Genomic DNA, 19,587 nt, shown 5'->3' on the forward strand with positions numbered 1-19,587 from the left:
AAAGATTGCTATTGATCACATTCTGCCTTACAAGGAAGGCATTCCTGCCCTAAAAGGCCCCGGGAGGGATACTGGCCCCCTTCCTTTCCCCATCGTGTCCCAGGCTACAGATGTTTGCCTGGTGAATGAACCAAAATACTGTGCCATCCTATGCCTCAAAGCTGCTTTATTGCCCTGCAATTTTTAATTCATGGAGAACACTAGAAAAGTTTTACAAGGGGAAATTACCCAATTTTGTAACTTAAGTAGTTAGTAGAGGACATTGATGGAAAACAGTAAAGATAGGAATCCATCGTGGCCTAAGTGACATTCCTACACATGTAGTCCATATAGCCAACTAGCCTAGGAAATGGTCCCCAGTTGGGTTTTAATTCCATTGGGTACTGGTTTTGGGCAGCTTCCTGTGGAGTTCCCCCAGCCAGAAGTGACCAGGGATGTGGAAGGAATCACATTAGATGAATCAGGAGGAAACCTCACATGGGAGTCTTATAATTGGCAGCCATCCTGGTGACTTAAGTGGTTGTCCCATGCCCAACACAGACAACTTTGTATAAGGACAGGAATAAAGAGAGGGCATCAAGTTTCTAGGTCTTATTACCATCCTGGCCAGGGTACTAACTTGCAGCCAAAAGAGAGGCTTTCTCCTCCCCATAAAGTAGCCAGGGGCTAAAGGTTTACTGCCTGAGCAATTGACATGAAAATGTTCCAGTAAAGCCAGACAGCCCCTAAAGGGAGAGTAAAGGAAGAGAAGAGAAGGTTTTCACCAAGTTTGCACCCAAGCTCAGAGTCCAGATGAGCAGATTCAAACCCCCAGGTTTGGATGCCAGATGATGGGGTTTTGGAATATAGGTGAGGTTTGGTGGAGTGAGGTCCAGAGCCAATGGCCAAGAAAGAATTCTTGAGATGTCTTTGGTGCAAAATGATGGTTTTATTAAAGCATGGGGACAGAACCCATGCACAGAAAAAGTTGCTGCACCAGGGTTGTGAGGGATGGCTTATTATATACTTGGGAGTTGGGGAAGGTGAGGAAAAGGGAGATTTCAAAAAGGATTTTGAAATGTTAAAGAAGACTCAAAGGATACCAGAGGCCATGCTATTGTCAAGTAAAGTTTTTCCCTCTAACAAGGCATTAACATTAAGACAGTTGGAAGCTTCCTGGAAGAATATCACATATATCCCACCGAGGAGTGGGGAGATAGGGCCTTTGCAGGGTGTCAGCTTGTGCTTTGTCCTTAGCTAGCCTTCTGCTCCCTCAGCAATGACATAAGCCAAGAGCAGAGGCTTAACAGCTTAACCCACTGAGACACCCACATGCACCTCAGCCACATTCTTATTCCCGGTCCTTCAGTGTCTAAATCCACCAGCTGTTCCGAAACAGCATTACTTCTGTAATATTTCAGTATTTAGGTAAGACAAGAATGTTTTTAGTTCCCCAATGCTTTTTTTTTTTCCCTTGATCTATGCTTTCTCACTATACATTCCAATAGATCATGGGAGAAGGGACTCCAAGGCTATGGTGGATCATTATCCCTACTAGTACTTATATTTAAAACGTTATCTGGGGCCACCTGGGTGGCTCAGTCATTGGGCTTCTGCCTTCAGCTCAGGTCATGATCCCAGGGTCCTGGGATCAAGCCCCGCATCAGGTTCCCTGCTTGGCAGGAAGCCTGCTTCTCCCACTCCCACTCCCCCTGCTTGTGTTCCCTCTCTTGCTGTGTGTGTCTCTCTATCAGATAAATAAATAAATAAATATTTTAAAAAAATACATTATCTGATGAAATAGGGAAACCAATAATAAAGATGTATGATGCATCAGTTCTCAGGCTTAGAACCTGTGTGTAAAGTACTATCAAGCAAACATAGACCATGGCTTCTAGGGAAATATGTAAAAGCCTTGAACAGAGTTTGAAGGATGACAAACTTTCTTGCCCCAAAGTCCAAAAGACACAGGGGTGAGGGAAGTGGCAGAAGCCTTGGGTTGTTGAATAACCTCAAAGGGCACCTGGGCCCAAAGAGTTCTCCTGAGAATGCTGGTAAATACAACCAAGATGGCCCCAGGCTGACAATTTGTGAAACGGATCCCAAACACACACATCAAGGTCATTACAATGCAACAGAAAGTGATTTTATTGCTGAGAACACAACGCAACAAAGCTTGGCAGAAGTTCCAAGATTAAAAATAGGGGGCCTGGGTCTTTCTTTGCCCTCTTCCCTTCCTTCAAAACACACAGAGCTCCAAAACAGAAAAGAATCCTGTTTATTTTTGTCCCAATTCTGGTCTTGCATCTTGGCCCTCTAATTCTCCCAGTCCCCTTCTTTCTTCTATGGAAACCATGGAAATCAACAAAGGAAAAGAAAAGCAGAAGAGAACATTAAAGAACAAGTACCAAGTGAGAGAGGAAGTAATGGGAACCTTGGAAACCCTGGTATTTTTTTTTTTAAAGATGTTTATTTATTTATGGGACCATGACCTGAGCCGGAGGCAGACGCTTAAGGACTGAGCCATCCAGGTGCCCCTGGAAATCTCAGTCTTAATCTAAGTGCACAGGAACTAGAGGATAGGGAGGGTCACCCGGCTGAGGGGGGTTACAAGCAACAGTGTAGAACTGGTTCTGGGGAGTAGTACTGTAGCGGCAGTTGGGATATGTCCCTCCAGTGTGACTGCAGTAAGTCATGCCGATAATATTTGCACTCTGGTGGCAGTTATTCTGGCCATTCCTGCAGGTCCTGTTGGGCAAAAGACAGGTAGCAGCCACGTTCTGGAAGGTGTCATGCAGAAAGGTGTTTTGAGGCTTACAGCGCTGATTATAATTATTGACACGACGCATTGCCATGTTGCATTGGACAGGACCTGTACTTATATGCTGAATTGCAAACCATTGAGCCCTGGTTGGGGGTTGAGCCCAAGCACCAAGTGGATGCACTGGCCCCCATGATCCCAGCAGCACCAGGAGGAGAGGAAAGGGTCCCAGAAGATCCAGCATCATCTCTTCTGTGTAGGAAGAGGGAAAAAAGTGAGAGAATGATAATAGTAGAGGTCATAAGAGCAAAATGATCATTCATAACCATGCCTTTTAAGATTTCATTGGTCCCTTTCTTGTTGTTTAAACCATCTTCTTTCTGATGTGAGTCTCACAATTCTAGGAAGGACCTGAAGCCCAGGGAGGAGGAATGTGAGTTAAGATGACCTTTTCTCTGACTGGCAAATCCAATTCTTCTCTTTGTCTTGTGCTTATGCAAAGAGAAACTTGTTTATTCCCTCCTCCCTCCTGGAATATTTCTCCTCCATCTATGTGATCTGGACCTTCTGGCCATTGTCATGGCTCTACTCTCCCTAGCCCCCAGGCTTCTCCTCTTACCTGGTCTCCTTGCTGGGGCTCCTGCTGAGGACAGAGGCTGTGGTTAGTCCCAGGCTCAGAGGCTTTTGTCTGCTGTTCCTCTGCCAGGTATGCAAGCGTGGAAGGGTTCTGAGACCTAGGAAAGAGGAAAGGGAAACCTAGGGCTTGGAAGATGCCCTTCTTGTGCACAGTGTGGATTAGACCCACACCCTCCAACTCACTCTTTAAAGCCAGTATCCCTTCCAGTGCAGGAAGAGCAAGCCTACTTGAACAAAGGAGAAGTGATAACTTCCTCAAAGAAGTTTTGAGGAAGTACCGACTTCCTGATATGGGTGGAGAGCTTCCTTCCTGATCTTAAGCTTTAGTGTTTTAAAGCTTTGTGATTTCAGTTCTTTAAGAGAAAACACACCATGTAAATTTGATATGGTGATTGCCATTTACCTGTTAATGTTTTGAGTTCCAACAACAAACTTGAATGAATTATTAATTTACGTGCAATTTTATTGGGCCAGATACTGGGCTACTCAGATTCAGGAGCTCATGATCCAATGAAAGAGAATATCAGATAAATAGACAAATACACTGTATACAATAACTATAAATAGCTCTTTCAGCTGTGGTGGAGGAGATGCTAAGGGGCTACGAGGACCTGGTAGAGATAAGGCCACAACACTGACCTGAGTTTTGAGGATTAATTAGAAGTTAGGTGAAGAGAATGGTAAGGGCATCTCAAAGAGGGAGCTGATGAGGGAGCAGAAGGCTTGCTAAGGACAGAGCATGGGCTGACAACCTGCAACTTCCCTCACCCCACACACATGCTTCCAGATGGCATTTGTGTGATGTTCCTCCTGGAGGGCCCCAACAGTCTTAATGTTGATACCCTACTAGAGAGAACAACAACCTTGACTTGACAATGGCGGGGTCTCCAGTATCCTGTGAGTCTTCCTTAACATATGAAAATCCTTTGGAAACTTTCCTTTTCCTTACCTCCCACAGTGCCCAGGTATATAGTCAGTCACCCCTCACAACCCTGGTGCAATAGCTCCTTCTGTGCACCCGTCCTGTCCCCATGCTTTAATAAAACTACCATTTTGCACCAAAGACATCTCAAGAATTCTTTCTTGGCCATTGGCTCTGGACCTCACCCCACCAAAGCTCACCTATATTCCAAAACCCCATCAGGACCTCTGTGTGAAGGCAAAGTTGGGCACTTGGTTCCTGGTCCCATTTTGAAAGCATAAACAAAACTATAGTTGTATTATTTGCATTATTATCTTAGCTCTACATTGTTTTGTTCCTTCCTTAACTATGTTTTATGTACCTCTATTTTTCTTTGAATAATTCCTTTATTTGAGGGAGAAAAAGAGAGAGACAGAGAGACAGAGTACAAGTGGATGGAGAGGCAAAGGCAGAGAATCCCTAGGTAGACTTCCATGGAGACTGTAGCCTGATTAGGGCTCTATTCCACCACCCATGAGATCAGGACCTGAGTTGAAACCAAGAGTCAGAGGCTCAACTGACTGAGCCATATAGGTGCCCCTGTTTTCCTTACCTCTTAATCTCATGCACAAACATCAACTTTGCCTTTTTACTCCTACTCCGTATTTATCCACTGATTGCAGAAAGGTACTGGGGACCAGACAGTAACATCTTTTTTGATGTATCTGATCCCTGGTCCCAAATAGGACCATTGTCCACAAGAAGGCTTCCCTCCAGATTGTTTCAAGGACACCCCCAACAAGTTTCAAGAAACCCCTTACCTTCCTTTCATGTATATAAGCTGTGCCTAAGATCAACAGGGCAAGGCAGCCTTGGGAATGATCCCTTGCTTTCTCCTTGACTCTAAAGCTTTCTTTGTTTTAAATCCAGTGTCTCAGAATTTGGCTTACTGCACATAGGGTACATGGACAGGTTGGAGTTTGGTAAGAAAGAGACCCGTAGACATGAAGGAGAAGGGCCAATTTAGGGTATTTGCCTCGTGAACCTGATCTTACTTTTCCATTGGTGCTATAAATCCCTGTCTCCTGGAGGGCTCAAAAAAAGCCTCCTATAGGGACTCCCTGCTTCTAGCCTCTTTTCCTTCCAATCTCTTCTACGTATCTCTTCCAGATTAATACTCCCTGAGCATAAATAGAATAGTGGAATACTCTTGCTTTTAATGTCTTCAATTATCTACAGGGTAAAAGTGATGTCTTTCTAGAGCAAAATCACACGATACAAGGTTAATATACAAAAATCAATTGCTTTCTTAGATACCAGCAATGAATGATTGAAATTTGAAAAGAAAATTACATTAGAACAAAGAGAAATGAGATATGTGGATACAAAACTAATTGAAAATGAACAAGATCAATATGGAGAACACTGCAAAACTCTGATGAAAGAAGTTTAAGAAAATGTAAAAAAGATGAGGAAATAGTCCTTGTTCAACTGAAGGAAAGCAGACTATGTCATTCCAAACTATGGCTGTTCGACATAAAAATTATTTTGCACTGAAGACAGTTAAGAATCAGTAAATGCAGAAAAGTTTGTCCCTTTTTTGCCTAAAGGCAGGAAATAATTTTTTTTCCTGGAGACAAACTCTTGCCAGTCAGAAGTGGTACCAGAGGAATCTGCAAACAAGCCTTGTTAAACGAATTCTTTTCTTTCTAGTTACTTTTTCACCATTTACTACCCATAGACCAAACCCCTTTATCTTGTCAATTCTTCACAAATGTACGTGTTCTTTGTCTAAAAGGTACAAATGTTTCCTACTCTGGTACTTCTTCAGGTCTTCATTCTCTTGTGAAGAGAATGAACATGTAAAAATTTATCAAATTTGTATGCTTTTCTCCTATTCATTTCTGTCAGTTCAATTTTCAGACCCAGCCAGAAACCATAAGAGACCTGAGGAAAACAGTTTCTTCTCCTATGTTGATATGCATTATCAAAACCCCTAGAACTATATAACACAAAGAATTGATCCTAATTAAATTGCGGACTTCAGTTAATCATAATCAATATTGGCTCATCAATTATAGGAAAAGGACCACACTAAAGCAAGAAGTTATCAACAGTAAAACTGTAGGCTGTGTGGATAGGAGAGAGGGGAAAGGAGAAACATATGAGAATTTTCTATACTTTCTTCCCAATTTTTCTGCAAACCTAAAATTGTTCTGAAGAATTAAGCCTACTTAGTTAAAACAAAACAAAACAAAAACAAAACAAACTGTCTCTTTGCCTAGCCCTCATCTACCTTTCTCTACAGCCACACACACCCTACTTCCCTCTGCAGTCCCACAACCTGATAGCACCCTGAGCCTACTAGAAGAGGAAAACAGTATCACATTACCCCTGTGCCTGGGCAGGAGTTCCCAACCCTGGCCCCTCTCATCAGAAGTGCCTAAGAGACTTTTAAGAAAGCCTAAATTCAGGGCACCTGGATGGCTCAGAGGATTAAACCTCTGCCTTTAGCTCAAGTCATGATCTGGGGTCCTGGGATCAAGCCCCAAATCTGGCTCTCTGCTCAGCAGGGATCCTGCTTCCCTCTCTCTGCCTACTTGTTTTTTTTTTTCTTTCTTTCTTTTTTTTAATTTTTTATTTCTTTTCGGCGTAACAGTATTCATTGTTTTTTCACCACACCCAGTGCTCCATGCAATCTGTGCCCTCCCTAATACCCACCACCTGGTTCCCCCAACCTCCCACCCCCCGCCCCTTCAAAACCCTCAGGCTGTTTTTCAGAGTCCATAGTCTCTCATGGTTCACCTCCCCTTCCAATTTCCCTCAACTCCCTTCTCCTCTCCATCTACCCTTGTCCTCCATATTATTTGTTATGCTCCACAAATAAGTGAAACCATATGATACTTGACTCTCTCTGCTTGACTTATTTCACTCAGCATAATCTCTTCCAGTCCCATCCATGTTGATACAAAAGTTGGGTATTCATCCTTTCTGATGGAGGCATAATACTCCATAGTGTATATGGACCACATCTTCCTTATCCATTCATCCGTTGAAGGGCATCTTGTTTCTTTCCACAGTTTGGCGACCGTGGCCATTGCTGCTATAAACATTGGGGTACAGATGGCCCTTCTTTTCACTCCATCTGTATCTTTGGGGTAAATACCCAGTAGTGCAATTGCAGGGTCATAGGGAAGCTCTATTTTTAATTTCTTGAGGAATCTCCACACTGTTCTCCAAAGTGGCTGCACCAACTTGCATTCCCACCTACAGTGTAAGAGGGTTCCCCTTTCTCCACATCCTCTCCAACACATGTTGTTTCCTGTCTTGCTAATTTTGGCCATTCTAACTGGTGTAAGGTGGTATCTCAATGTGGTTTTAATTTGAATCTCCCTGATGGCTAGTGATGATGAACATTTTTTCATGTGTCTGATAGCCATTTGTATGTCCTCATTGGAGAATTGTCTGTTCATATCTTCTGCCCATTTTTTAATATGATTGTCTGTTTTGTGTGTGTTGAGTTTGAGGAGTTCTTTATAGATCCTGGATATCAACCTTTTGTCTGTACTGTCATTTGCAAATATCTTCTCCCATTCCGTGGGTTGCCTCTTTGTTTTGTTGACTGTTTCCTTCGCTGTGCAGAAGCTTTTGATCTTGATGAAGTCCCAAAAGTTCATTTTTGCTTTTGTTTCCATCGCCTTTGGAGACATATCTTGAAAGAAGTTGCTGTGGCTGATATCAAAGAGGTTACTGCCTATGTTTTCTTCTAGGATTCTGATGGATTCCTGTCTCACGTTGAGGTCTTTTATCCATTTCGAGTTTTTCTTTGTGTACAGTGTAAGAGAATGGTCGAGTTTCATTCTTCTACATATAGCTGTCCAGTTTTCCATTCCATGCTCTTGGATCGGAAGAATAAACATTGTGAAAATGTCTATACTGCCTAGAGCAATCTATACTTTTAATGCCATTCCGATCAAAATTCCACCGGTATTTTTCAAAGAGCTGGAGCAAATAATCCTAAAATTTGTATGGAATCAGAAGAGACCCCGAATTGCTAAGGAAATGTTGAAAAACAAAAATAAAACTGGCGGCATCATGTTACCTGATTTCAAGCTTTACTACAAAGCTGTGATCACCAAGACAGCATGGTACTGGCATAAAAACAGACACATAGACCAGTGGAACAGAGTAGAGAGCCCAGATATGGACCCCCAACTCTATGGTCAAATCATCTTTGACAAAACAGGAAAAAATATACAGTGGAAAGAAAACAGTCTCTCTGCCTACTTGTGATCTCTCTCTGTCAAAGAAATAAAAATTTAAAAATCTTAAAAAAAAAAAAAAAAAAGAAAGACTAGGTTGCAGGTCTCCTGAAACAGACTCTTTGGGAACCAGGTGTTTTGCATGTCTGTGTTTCATGAGCTCCACAGTGAATCTCATACCCATTCCTAGTGGAGAACCATTTTTCTTAGCTGACACTGATTTTTCACCCAGTGCTCAAGTTCTCAAGACTGGCCTTCTGCCTGATTCCTAAAACAAAGTTTCCACTTGTCTTAATTCAGGCAGGTGAATGACTGCCTTGTTACCCCAAAAAAGGGCAAGACAGATTGCGGAGGACACAACTGGGAGAGTCTACCTCTCCTCCCTATCTCTCTTTAATTATCACCACACTTACAAGTGTAGGGGAGGAAAAATATCCATTCCTTCTACCCTTCTAAGTTCTAAGCTGGACTCCCATAACAAAAGAACAGATTAACAAGAGAAAAGCATACACATTTATTTCACATAGGTTTAAGTGACAGGGGAAACTTCCTGAGGTAATGAAGTCCCAAAGAAGTGGTTAAACTTGTGTCTGTATGCTAGGTTTGATGAAAGGTGGAAAGTGGTGGAAAGATGTGATAGAATAAAGTATATGAGCTAAACCCTCTTCCAGGAGGGTTTTATGATATGCTTCAGCCAAGGGTCAGTAAGTCCTTTGTACCTCTGTCCTTTCTCAAATTTCTTCAGCTTAAAAGGTTGAATTTGCCAAGTTTCCAGGTTCTGGAGTAGCATGTCCTGAACTCTGTCAGAAGCTCCCTGTGATGGGAATGGACCCTGGCGGTTGGCTTAGTCCTTGCTCCAGCCCTACGCTCCTAAAGCAAATTCAAGACATTTGATGTGTCCATTGTGGGGTCTCTGTTGAAATACATCTGTGTCTTCTGCACACTGCTGCCTGGCTGGAAGGGGATTAGTCAAAGGCCTGCTATTTGGTCTGTTCCTTCTCTAGACTTTTATATGCTTGCTGAATGGAAAAGGAATAGTGCCAAATTCTTGTCACTGGAATAACAGAACATTAGTATCTTGAATCATACACAATATTCAGCCATATTCAACCTCTTAGAATGCTCCCCCTTCCCTGGTTGCTGAGGTCTTTCTTGTCAGGCCCCTGACAAGCGAGTGGTCAGAAAAGTGAGTCAGAGATTGATGCTACCTGATGAGCTCCACATTTAGTTTTGTGAGGTTTGTAAGGTTTAGTTTTATTTTGTGAGGTTTCGTTTTATTTTTGCAGAGCTACCTGGTTGTCAAAATGGCCCTCAACCCTTAGCCCATTCATCACTTCGGACGTGTAATGTCTTTTACTTTTTGTCCAGTTGCTAGGTCAGACTATCTTACGACTCCCTTCTTTCCACACCCATCATAAGGAACTCTGTATGTTTTTCTCTATAAGTTGTAAGTTTCCCATATCTGCTGAGGGGAAAACTATCCATGACTTGGAAATGGACCAAAGAGATCATAATGTGTCCTTCCACTGGGGTGTCAGGTGTTGTTCAGCATTTCTCCAGGGGATGAGCTGACACTACAGAGGTGTATACCTTGGCTTGACTTGCAAGATACAAATGAAATTGTCCAAACTGATAAGAGCCCAGATATTTCCTGTTCACCACACTGCACATGAATTTTGTCCAGCAGAGAATATAATTTTCTGTTGATGTGTAACTCTTAATCTCAGGAAACAAACAGGGTTTCTGGGGGTGACAGGGGATGGGATAGGGTGGCTGAGTTATGGACACTGGGGAGGGTATGTGCTATGGTGAGTGCTGTGAAATGTGTAAGCCTGATGATTCACAGACCTGTGTCCCTGAAGCAAGTAATATATTGTATGTTAATTAAAAAAATTTTTTAAAGAATATAATTTTCTATAAGCCAAGATCACATTTGAACTGTTTTCCTCATTTACAGTTTTCCTCATTATTAATTCACTAGCTGAATAAATAGGGTTTATTTATGAGTTTATTCAATGACCTGAGTTTATATTTAATCTTTCATGATAGTCACATGTTTTACTTTTAGAAAAAATTAAAGTTTAAACTTCACAGTTTTATGGGTGTTGTTTCTTTTCCCTGGAATACTCTTTCTAACTTCATCTGTTTGGTTACTTAACCATCTTTCAAGGCTGTGCTCAGATATCCTCTCCTCTGAGCTTTCCCCTCTAAGGCACAGGACTATGTTTCAGCCTTCTTTTGTCCAGCACCCACTGCATTCTAGTATAATTATTAAGTTACAGTATCATTATACAGAAGTGTACTTGAGGGGTAAATTCAATTTGAAAACTTCAGATCTAGGGTCCTGGGTGGCACAGTCGGTGCAGCCACCAACGAACTCTTCCTTTCAGCCAAGTCCCTGGTCTCAGGGTTGTGAGATCGAGTGCTCAGTGGGGATTCTGCTTGGAATTCTCTCTCCCTCTCCCTCTGCCCCTCCTGCTCTGCTCTCTCTCTAAAATAAAAATAAATAAATCTTAAGAAAAAACAAACAAACCAAAACTTCAGATCTGCTGTCTCCCTCTGCTCTCTACTGCAGCTCCTCAAGGCATTGAGGATGTTACTAACCACACATTCACACAGTGGCTTTCCCTCCTTCCTTCTAAACGAGCTAGAATTCCTTCAGTAACCAAATTGACTTCTATCCTTGGACTTACAGCTTTCCTACAATAAGACTACTGGGGGAAATAAGAACGTGTCCTCCTGTGTCTGGAATGGAAATTTAGAAATGTGACAAAGAGCACCACAAGCTCAAGAGAGAGTCATTTTTGCTAGGACAAGTCACCAGGCTGGGCCTTCATACCGACCAAACAGTGCTTTCAACCTCCCCCAGAAATGTCATCTCAACTGGTGGTCAGTCAGGAAATTTCTGGTCAGCACCAAGAAGATAATCTGCCACATGGCTCTTTCCATTCCCCAAAGGAAGAGGAGGTCAGTGGCATGATAAGCCCCCCATTCTTCCCCCTAAAGGAAGGTGACCTTGCCTCAAATAATCCTTTCTTTTCTTTTGCTAAAATTTCCTTGCCCCATAGTTCTACCTATAAAAGGCTTCCCTTTCCTACAGCTCTTCTGAGCTCCTTTCTACCTGTTATGTGGGCTGCTGCCCCATTCATGAATCATTGAATAAAATGAATTAGATCTTGAAATTTGCTCAGCTGAATTTTTGTTGTTTAATTTTGATTTTTTTTCCCAAAAGGTCCAACTTTTTTTAAAAAAAATTCTATTTATTCATTTGTCAGAGAGAGCGTGCATGCACAAGGGGAGGGGACAGAGGGAGAAGCAGGCTCCACACTGAGCAAAGAGCCTGATGCAGGACTCAATCCCAGGACCCCGGGATCCTGAACTGAGCTGAAGGCAGACGTCTAACTGACTGAGCTACCCAGGCATCCCCAATTTTGAATTTTGATAATGAGGCAGGACACTTGGTTCCTGGACCTGTTCTGAAAGCATAAGCACCACTATACTTAAACTAGGTATATTATGAACTTAGCTTCACATTCTGTTTTGTTCCCTGCTTAATCGTGTTTTACACACCTCTTAAGCATTGTGCATGATTAATTATAATCTTTGTCCTTTTCACTCTACCCCTTGTTTGGACATTGATGGTAAGAATCTGATGGGAGAGTGCCTGTGTGACTCAGTGGGTTAAGCATCCGTCTTCAGCTCAGGTCATGATCCCAGTGTCCTGGGATCAAGTTCTGCACTGGGCTCCCTGCTGAGTGGGGAGTTTGCTTCTCCCTCTCCCTCTGCTCCTCCCCCTGCTCATGTTCTCTCTGTCTCTCCCACTATCTCTCAAAAAAATAAAAATCTTTTTTAAAAAATTTCTTTTGGTTGCAAAGCACCACAAATTGAGCTACCACTATTTTAGTTACCCTAGGGGGAATATATTTTAAATCATTGTAGGAATGGGGTAGGGATATATTTTTTAAAGATTTTATTTATTTATCTGACAGAGAGATCGAGAGAGCACTAGCAGGGGGGACAATGGGGAGAGAGAGGGAGAAGCAGACTCCCCGCCCGAGCAGGGAGCCCGATGTGGGGCTCGATCCCAGGACCATGGGATCATGACCTGAGCCGAAGGCAGATGCCCAACCATCTGAGCCACCCAGGTGCCCCAGGGATATTTTGAATGAACCTTTGAGTAACTACATTACGAAAAAATAAAGAAGGATCAGTCTTGGGAAAAAGCTGGATCCTTGGGTGAGCTGGAGACCAGGGCCCAATGGGCATGAATCCACTTTAACTTTTTTTTCTCTTGAAATCCTTGAGATGTAGCAATTGGTTGGGTTTTGGAGCTGACAGCCAAGAAAGAACTCTTGAGACACCTTTTCATGAAAAAAAAAAAAAAAGAAAAGACAAATTCGTGCAAATTCTTGAGACGTCTTTCATGCATTAAAGTATGGGGACAGGACCTGTGGGCAGAAAGAACTGCACTGGGGTCATGAGGAGTGGCCCATTATATACTTTCCAGTTGGGAGGAAGTTAGAGATACTGTTAGTCTCTAGGGAATTTGGGAGCAAAGTTTCTAGGACCTTCAGAAGACTAGCTGTTTTAGGAAAAGTTCATTTACAATAAATATATCTCCCTTTTAGTACCAGAAAGAGAGAGATGACTCTATAAATCACAAGAAATGATTTTTAAATTTTAAATTCAATTAGCCAACATATAAGACATCATTAGTTTCAGAAGCAGAGTTTGATAATTTATCAGTTGCAAATAACACCCAGTGCTCATCATATCACGTGCCCTCCTTAATGCCCAGCACCCTGTTACCCCATGCCCCCACCAACCTTCCTTCCAGCAACCTTTAAGGAAACCTTGTTTCCTATGATTAAGAGTCTCTCATGGTTTGTCTCCCCTTCTGATTTCTTCCCATTCAGTTTTCCCTCACTTCCCCTATGATCTTCTGCACTATTTATTATATTCCACATATAAGTGAAAACATATGATAATTGCCTTCCTCCAATTGACTTATTTTGCTCAGCATAATACCCTCCAGTTCCATCAAAGTTGATGTAAATGGCAATATTTCATCCTTTCTGATGGCTGGGTAATATTCCATTGTGTATATATACCACATTTTCTTTATCCATTCATCTGTTGATGGACATCTGAGCTCTTTCACTAGATTGACTATTATGGACATTGCTGATAGATACAGTGGGGTGCAGGTGGCCCTTCATTTTATGTCTTTGGGGCAAAGACCTAGTAGTGCAATTACTGGGTCATAAGGTAGCTCTATTTTAACATCTTGAGGAACCTCCATACTGTTTTCCAGAGTGGCTGCACCAGTTTGCATTCCCACCAACAGTGTAAGAGGGTTCCCTTTTCTCTGTATCCTTGCCAACATTTGTTGTTTCCTGACTTTTGTTCATTTTAGCCATTCTGACTGGTGTGAGGTGATAACTCACTGTGGCTTTGATTTGTATTTCTCTGGTGCCAAGTGATGTGGAACACTTTTTCATGTGCCTGTTGGCCATTTGTATGTCTTCTTTGGAGAAATGTCTACAGGAAACTCTTATCAATTAAAAAAAAAAACTCTTATCAGTGGAGAAGGCACAGACTTAAATATGCATAACAAACCTAACCATATTTTTTAAGATTTTATTTATTTATCTGAGAAACAGATTGAGAGCATAAGTGGGGAAGAGTCAGAGGGAGGACTAGACTCTCTGCTGAGCAGGGAACCTGATGCAGAGCTCTGTCCTGAGACTCTGGGATCATGACCTGAGCCAAAGGCATAGCTTAACTAACTGAGCCAGCCAGGTACCCCCAAATTTACCATTGTTTGCTGGTTTTTTTCTGGTAACCTCCTATAATTGGCCTCCCCATTCCCATTTCAACATCTTTTTTTTTTTTTGTCTTTAGCTGAAAATGGTGTTCAAGACAAAAAAAGCTATTATGGGGAGTTTTACTCAGTTTTTCTGGATATCTCCCATATATACAGGAGATATACATGCTGTTGAACATCCATTTGTTTTCCTTTTGTCAATCTCTTTTTATTACAGAGCTGATAAAAGAACCTAAAATGTGTCTACCAAAAATTGTAAGGAGGCAATAATTAATCTCATTTATTTGAGATCAAGATTTATAATTTGGGTTCTACTGATTATACAAGCCAAATAGTGTCCCACCAGAGAGCAAAAATCAGGGGTTTTTTAGACACAAAAGGGGAATGTGTTTTTTTGTTTTTGTTTTTTGTTTTAAGATTGTGTTTAACTATTTGAGAGAGAAAGAGCACACAAGCACAGTGGAAGGTGGGGGCAGAGAGAGAGGGGGAAGCAGACTCCCCACTGAGCAAGGAGCTGGGTTTGGGGGTCCATTCCAAGACCCTGGGATCATGACCTGAGCCATAACAGACTGTCAGACTGAGCCACCCAGGAGTCCCAAGGGGAATGCTTTTAAACATGGTTTCCAAAGAATTTTGATTGAGTTGGTGCCAGAAAACTCATCTTGGGTAAACATAATTTGTTGCTAAGGCAATCACTATGTAAAGTCCAATAGATATTGTAGCAAGTTGCAGGTGTTCCCCCAGAGATCTTAGAGCCTTTTGGTTTGACCCAGTTCAAAATTCATGATTCCACCCAGTGAAGATGTGCATAAGGACCACCTCCTTAATGACCTCCGTGTTCCATTTTAAACCCCCTTGACATAAGGACTTAATTTTTGTTTTGGAGTTAACTCTATCCCTAATGTGAGGCTCAAACTCATGACCCTAGGATCAGTGTCACCTGCTTTACCAACTGAGCAAGCCAAATCCCCATAAATGACTTTAATTTATTTCACCTTTCATAGTGGGCAGAGGAAAATTGTTGTTTTCTTTTTTTTAGTCAGAATGTTCAGTTTATACCCAGAACTTCACTTCAAAACATATTAGTAACAATGCCATACTGGTGTATAGTCTCCTGATTCTCTCCTTGGATGGGAAATATGTCATCAGGATTAGATAGAGAAATACTGGCATTTATTGAAAACACTGGTGTTTCTATACAAAAACCCAGCTCAAGTCAAGCATTCCTTGAATAACAGGGACTCATATGCTGATAGACTGGATGGGGGTTATGTCATGACCACGTTATGAAGGTCCTCTCATTAGTTTTTTCTTTCCACAATGAAAGCTTTAGTCAACCATAAAGTAAAGTTAAGTCACAATTAGAAAGCAGGTTCAGGATTCCCAACTCAATGACATTTCACCATGTGATTCAACTTGGCTTCTTACACAGCACACAGAGCAGGACACAAGACAAACCACAGCAGAAAACAGATAACAGAAGGATGTAGTAAGGTAACGAACCAAACTCGAAGTCAGTCTGTGGGCGCACAGTTGAGATAAGGCCTCAGTCATGTCCTGGTCAGCTCTGGCCACACTGCTTCCTATGATCCAGCGGGGAAGGATCTTGGTTCTGTTTGGAGATCAATGGGGCAGAAATTTCGGGGGCAGTTGCCTTTGTAAGTGGTCAGACATCAAGGGCTCAGGTCTGAAGAGTCTGACATTGTGTTGCCAAATCCTCCTCTTTCTAAAGGGATTGAATCTGTCTCAGGCCCTAGGAGACCTTTTCTGGTTCTGCTCCTTATTAGTTCTGGGGTGTCAGCAACACTGGTCCCAGGGAATATCTCCTAGCTGCAGTACCTTTAACTACTGTGTCGTGGCTTGACACAGGCCACTGCTTGACACAGGGTCCTGCTTGACATGAGAGACTCCATCTTGCTCTCTACAGGTTGTCTCAGATCTCGATCCATAAATCCAACTACCCTCTGGTATTTTGGGGTGAAGAAGGAGAATATAAAGACAGGAATTATGGGCACCTGGGTTTGGAGGACTTGAAAGATGACTCTGAGAAAAATTAAGATGGCCATCACGTGACCCTATATCCACAGCCCTTCCTAACAAGTTCATGGGATCCACTGAAGACCTAAACCAGGCAGTGACTCAGTCAGTGCAGAGAGAGGCAGCAGAGAGAAGCTAGGAGTGCTGACATGAGAAGGGGCAAGCTCAGAGAGAGATCCACAGGTGTCCAAGGCATCCTATTTCACAGCGTGTTATAGGACTTCAGCCAGGAATTTTGAGAATCAAAGGAAGCAATGCATGTGAAAGTAATTTTATAAATAATAAAGTGTTAATGTTGATCTATATTATTCATAATATCATCATAAGGTTGATCTATGCCAGTCATTGCCAGTTTTAGCTGGTAAATTCAGTGTTTCTGAAATAAGTGTGATATTCTACTTTTGATGTGGAAGACAAACCATTTTAAACCTTAAGCAGACATCCAACAATTCAACTATGAGCTCAGCCATAAGCTCTAAGGCTTCTCTGAAATGAAGCCATTAGGAAGCACCCTAAACTGACTGGTAGGAACATATCCCTTTATCTCTGCAGAAATCAACTACCAAAGGAGCCCAGGCAAGTCAGTTAACCCTTGTTTCTGAGAGCTGTTTAGTGGGCCTCCTTCCTCAGAGTTCTGTCTACCAGCTTCTGTAACAGACGCTGCTTGGGTTGTAGCTTCTAATTTGAGTTCCTAAAGAGATATTGTCCCTTGAATTTAAATTTAAAATCGTTTGTTACTTCTATTCTTTCTTTAGACATTTTCCTTGAATTTAACTCCTTTCTATTAATTCCTTGATATTTCCTTTTGTTAACCATCATTCAATTATTTATTTATTTATTTATTTGGCACAGAGAGAGAGAGAGATCACAAGTAGGCAGAGAGGCAGGTTGGTGGCTCCCTGCTTAGCAGAGACCCCAATGCAGGGCTCAATCGTAGGACCCTGAGATCATGACCTGGGCCAAGGGCATAGGTTTAACCCACTGAGTCACCCAGGCGCCCCCCCCATTATTCAATTTTTTTCAGTGTTTTGGTACACTGTTTCTCAAAACCATAATAGATAGATGTCCTCATGCAGACTGTAATAATGTCTTAGGGTGTCTGAAGCTGGAATCCATGGCCTTCCAAGGACTCCATGGAAGGAACTGATAGGGTCATGAACTGCTATGGGGTATTAACCTCAAAAAATAAATCTTCAGGTAATTTTACCAGCAAAAAATGGGCTTATTCAGGAATAGCAGAGAACTGCAAACAGGGACAAGCAAGCTATAGCCAAACTGTAGACAACTGCCTGAACAAAAAGGAATACTTTCTTCTAGAGGAAAGGAAGAAGTTTGGAAGGCTGTTGTAAACAGAAAGTCCATTGGAATAAACAGGGAGTTGGAAGTGTGGTAGCTTTGCTTTGGCTGGGTTGTGACAGACTCAGTTGGCTGGACAGTTCAGAGCAGGGTGGGGAAGCCTGTCTTCCTGCTGGACTAATAAAGTAGTTTGCCTTGCAAAGTAGTCTTTTCCTGTTGAATCTGTAATTGGTGTGAGTGATAGGGCATGAGAGCGCCCTCTGCTGGCCTCCACTGCCATTCTAAACCCGGTTTCCGTTATTAATTTTCACAGGGACGGAAAATAATTAACATCTTTATTTTCACTAACCTGCCACTGAGATTCAACAATTCCTTCACTTCCGGGGGCAATTCGCTGGCTCAGTCGGAGGAGTATGCGACTGTTGGTCGCAAGTTCAAGCCCCACTTGGGTGTAGAGGTGACCTAAATAAATACAACTTAAAAAAGAGAGAGATTTCTTTCTACTGGTGGTCTTCTTGTCTATTTCCTTATCTTGCTACTGTGAACAATGCCTCAATGAATATAGGGATGTGGATATCTCTATGAGATCTTTATTTCAATTCCTTTGTATAAACACCCAAAATTAGGATTGCTGGATCATATATGGTAGTTCAATAATTTTTTAAGATTTTTATATTTATTTGGTTGGGGGAGGGGCAGAGCAAGAGAGCGAGAGAGATAAAGAATCCCAAGGAGACGCCCCAGTCAGCACGGGGCTTGATCTTCCAATATGGGGCTTGATTTCCCCACCCTGAGAACATGACCTGAGACAAAATCAAGAGTCAGACACTAAACTGACTGAGCCACCCAGGTGCCCCATTACTTCTATGTTTAATTTTTGGAGGAATCTCCATACTGGTTTCCACAATGGCTACACCATTTTACATTCCCACCAATAGCATAACAGGGTTCTCTTTTCTCAGTATCCTCACTGCCTTGTGTTAGCCTCAAGTATTGGAGAGTGATGCCATCAACTATGGCATGTACATTGCCCACACTATTTGTGGTCAGCCCCACAGACGTTTTCCCATCCAGAGCTGATCTTGTGGCTGGACTGACCCTTGTGGCTCTTAGGTTGATTGCAAGATACACCTCAGCAACAACTCCCTTTTCAAAGGGAGCTTTGAAAAAATGAGGCTAATAAGCCTCATATGTTTGGGAAGGTATATGGCACAGCCAAAGCCACACAGTGATGTCTTGAGTAGAGAAAGTGTGCACAGACTTGGGGCTCTGCCTTTATTGGAGTCAAGGGTGGGATCCCCAGGATTTTGAGGTTTCACTTTTTATTTGTGAATTTAAAATATAAGAGTGGGAATGAAACATGGGAAAAGAAAAGGGGAGTTCACACAAATGGTCAGTTATCTAGGTCACCCAGAGCCAAAGGGGGTGCATCAGGGGTGGGATGGCACCCCTCCTTAGCTAGCTGTACAGCCAGCAATGTGTGTATTTGAAATGGATGTCTTTGAAAAAGATGCCTTGGCAATCAAAAGCTTATTGTCAGGCACTTAATGCTACACTTACACCACTTCTTATCTTTTTTTTATTTAATGATAGCCATCCTTTATCAAATGTGTGATGATATCTCATTGCAGTTTTGATTTGCATTTCCCTTATGGTTAGTGATGGTGAATGGCTAAAGAAAATATGGTATGAACACACAATGGAATATTATGCAGCCTTAAAAGAGAAAGAAATCCATGGGTGCCTGGGTGGCTCAGTGGGTTAAATAAAGCCTCTGCCTTTGGCTCAGGTCATGATCCCAGGGTCCTGGGATCGAGTCCCGCATCGGGCTCTCTGCTCCACGGGGAGCCTGCTTCCTCCTCTCTCTCTCTCTGCCTGCCTCTCTGCC

At 42.3% G+C, this 19,587-nt stretch overlaps 1 protein-coding gene across 3 annotated transcripts; it reads right to left on the reverse strand.

Moving 5' to 3' along the window:
- Nucleotides 1-2,104: 2,104 nt before the first annotated feature.
- On the reverse strand, nt 2,105-16,818 carry LOC308345570 (ribonuclease K3-like). 3 transcript variants are annotated; one of them, XR_013967082.1, is made up of 3 exons: nt 3,560-3,610; nt 3,360-3,474; nt 2,105-2,992 (listed from the first exon to the last, which is right to left on the reverse strand). XR_013967082.1 is itself a non-coding variant. In XM_080807869.1 (3 exons), exon 3 carries the CDS (start codon nt 2,985-2,987, stop codon nt 2,532-2,534), a length of 456 nt encoding a protein of 151 aa, XP_080663995.1. In that variant the 5' UTR covers nt 2,988-2,989; nt 3,360-3,474; nt 15,870-16,818; the 3' UTR covers nt 2,112-2,531. The 3 variants fall into 3 exon arrangements, 2 of the variants coding, with proteins under 2 accessions (XP_080663995.1, XP_080663994.1); XM_080807869.1 differs by lacking the exon at nt 3,560-3,610 and adding an exon at nt 15,870-16,818 and having other exon boundaries at nt 2,112-2,989; XM_080807868.1 differs by lacking the exon at nt 3,560-3,610 and adding an exon at nt 15,870-16,815 and having other exon boundaries at nt 2,112-2,992.
- Between the last annotated feature and the right edge of the window lie 2,769 nt (nt 16,819-19,587).

Source organism: Martes martes (genome assembly GCF_963455335.1).
Source record: "Martes martes genome assembly, chromosome: 7".
Lineage (NCBI taxonomy): Eukaryota > Metazoa > Chordata > Mammalia > Carnivora > Mustelidae > Martes > Martes martes.